This window comes from Trypanosoma conorhini (genome assembly GCF_003719485.1).
Source record: "Trypanosoma conorhini strain 025E chromosome Unknown Tco_14.4_contig_01073, whole genome shotgun sequence".
NCBI lineage: Eukaryota > Euglenozoa > Kinetoplastea > Trypanosomatida > Trypanosomatidae > Trypanosoma > Trypanosoma conorhini.
The window spans coordinates 1426-3872 of record NW_021705163.1 but is presented as its reverse complement, the minus strand read 5'-3'; the positions used below and the strand labels follow the sequence as shown (position 1 = coordinate 3872).

The following is a 2447-nucleotide window of genomic DNA, read 5'->3' as shown; positions in this document are numbered from 1 at the left end:
CGTGGCTGCCGCACGACAGTGAGCGGGGACACGTCAGCTGATTGATTAGCGCAAATACACACACAAAAGCACACGCACACGAATATATTTATAAAATTGGGGCCAACAACAAAAAGGGGTCTTAGCAAACGAGCTGCCAGTGGCGAGGTCCAGGGCGCACACGCATAGATTGAGACCCGCAAGGAGATTTGTGTTTGACTTATGCCCGCGGCACGGAAGGAGTTTCACATCAACCCCCGTGTGGTGGCGGCGCAGTACGCGGTGCGTGGGCTGATCCCCATGCGGGCGGACGAGATCAAGAAGGCGCTGGCGACGCCGGAGGGGAGGGCCAAGTACCCCTTCTCCAGCCTTGTCTACTGCAACATCGGCAACCCACAGGCGCTGGAGCAGGCGCCGCTGACGTTCTTCCGGCAGGTGATGTCGCTGATCGACGCGCCGTTCCTGCTGGAGAACGAGCAGGTGACGTCGCAGTACCCGGCGGACGCCGTGGCGCGTGCGCGGGAGTACCTTGGCCACATCGGCAAGGGCACGGGCGCCTACACGGACTCCGCGGGCTACGCCTTTGCCCGCGAGATTGTGGCGCGGCGCATCGACGAGCGCGACCACGGCGCACAGCCGCCGGCGGACGCCTCCTCCATTGTGCTGACGGACGGCGCGAGCACGGGGGTGCGGCTGCTGCTGCAGATCCTTGTGGGCGGCGCCGGCGACGCGGTGATGATCCCCATCCCGCAGTACCCGCTGTACACGGCGCAGATTGCGCTGCTTGGCGGCACGCCCGCGATGTACTACCTGCGCGAGGGGGAACACTGGGCCCTGAACGCGGAGGAGCTGGCGTCGGTGTACGACGAGTGCGTGGCGAAGAGCAACGCGACGCCGCGCGTGCTGGTTGTGATCAACCCCGGCAACCCCACCGGCGGCGTGCTGGAGCGCGGCGTGATGGAGTCGGTGGCGAAGTTCTGCTGCGACCGCGGTGTTGTGCTGATGGCCGACGAGGTGTACCAGGAGAACATCTACGCGGAGGGGAAGCGGTTTGTGAGCTTCCGCGAGGTGGTGCTGGGGATGCCGGCGCCGTACAACACGGACACGGTGCTGGTCTCGCTGCACTCGACGTCGAAGGGGATCATTGGCGAGTGCGGACGCCGCGGCGGGTACTTTTGCTGCACAAACTTCCCCGCGGCGCTGCGGGAGCAGGTGACGAAGATGTGCTCCATCAACCTCTGCAGCAACGTGAATGGGCAGGTGATGACGGCGCTGATGTGCTCGCCGCCGCGGCGCGGGGACGCGAGCTACGAGTCGTACTGGGCGGAGTACAATGGGATCTTCGCGAGCCTCAAGAAGCGCGCCCTGCTGCTCGCGGAGGAGCTGGGCAGCATCCGCGGGTTTTCGTGCCAGCCGGTGGAGGGGGCGATGTACGCGTTTCCGACGATTCAGCTGCCGGAGAAGTACCTGCAGCACAATGCGGAGCTGAACGCGAAGGAGGGCCGCACGCTTGCGCCCGACGCGCGCTGGGCGCTGGAGCTGCTGGAGAACACCGGGGTGGTCGTGGTGCCCGGCTCTGGCTTTGGGCAGCTGCCCGGCACGCTGCACTTCCGCACGACGATCCTGCCGCCGGAGGCGCAGATGGAGCGGGTGGTGAGGGCGGTGCGGAGCTTTCAGGAGGGCGTGTGGGCCAAGTACGCGTAGCGCGCGCCGCCCCGGAGTCCGCGGAGGTGCGTGCAGCGGCAGGGAATAGGGAGAGAGAGCGGGAGGGGAAGGCGCGCGTGTGTGGGGGCGGGGCACTGCGGGGTGCTGCCCTCCCCTGCAGTGGGCGAGCGTGAGACGGGCGCCTTGTTGGTTGTGGGACGACCTAATGAAGACGGAGGCAGCTATTAACGGGAGGTGGACACCCTGAGGCGAGGTGCTTCATTGTTTCGGGTGACCACGCGATGAAGGGAAGGAGGAAACTAAACTGAAAAAACGAACAAACAAGCAAACCAAACTTTTGGTTGCATACGGCGGAAACGGACCTGGGAAGCGTAATTAATGTAAGGAAACTTGTAAACGAAAACGACATTGAGACGCAGAGTGGGTGAGACAGTAAATGCGTGAGAGTGTTCTTGACGACAACAAAAGCAATAATAAAAACCATCAGCATGCACGCCAGCGTGTGCCGACGGTGTGGGTACTGGCTGTTTAATGGCATGCCCGTGTGCGTGTGTGTGTATGGGTCTGCAGCCTTTGCCGGCGCCCCGCTGCGACGCAAAGTGCCCTCTTCGTGCCTCTCCATCCTGCCCTCTCGCTGCTGCCGCGTAGGCGTGGCCACTGTGTGTGTAGGTCAACGAAAGAATTCAAGCGTAGGGGTGGGGTCGCGAAGGGGGAAACTTCCTGGCAGCAGCAACAGCTACAACTTACGCACCTCCCCGCCGCGTTGCGCTTTTTGGGCCGTGTAAAGGTGTAAACACATTTTC

General features: G+C 63.3%; 1 protein-coding gene across 1 annotated transcript, besides 2 other annotated features; it reads left to right on the top strand.

Moving 5' to 3' along the window:
- Positions 1-49: 49 nt before the first annotated feature.
- Positions 50-81: a microsatellite.
- Positions 82-201: 120 nt separating this feature from the next.
- Tco025E_09343 (alanine aminotransferase) lies at positions 202-1683 on the top strand (the record flags this gene model as incomplete). Its single annotated transcript, XM_029376162.1, has 1 exon — positions 202-1683. One exon carries the CDS (start codon positions 202-204, stop codon positions 1681-1683), a length of 1482 nt encoding a protein of 493 aa, XP_029223737.1.
- Positions 1684-1708: 25 nt separating this feature from the next.
- Positions 1709-1775: a microsatellite.
- Between the last annotated feature and the right edge of the window lie 672 nt (positions 1776-2447).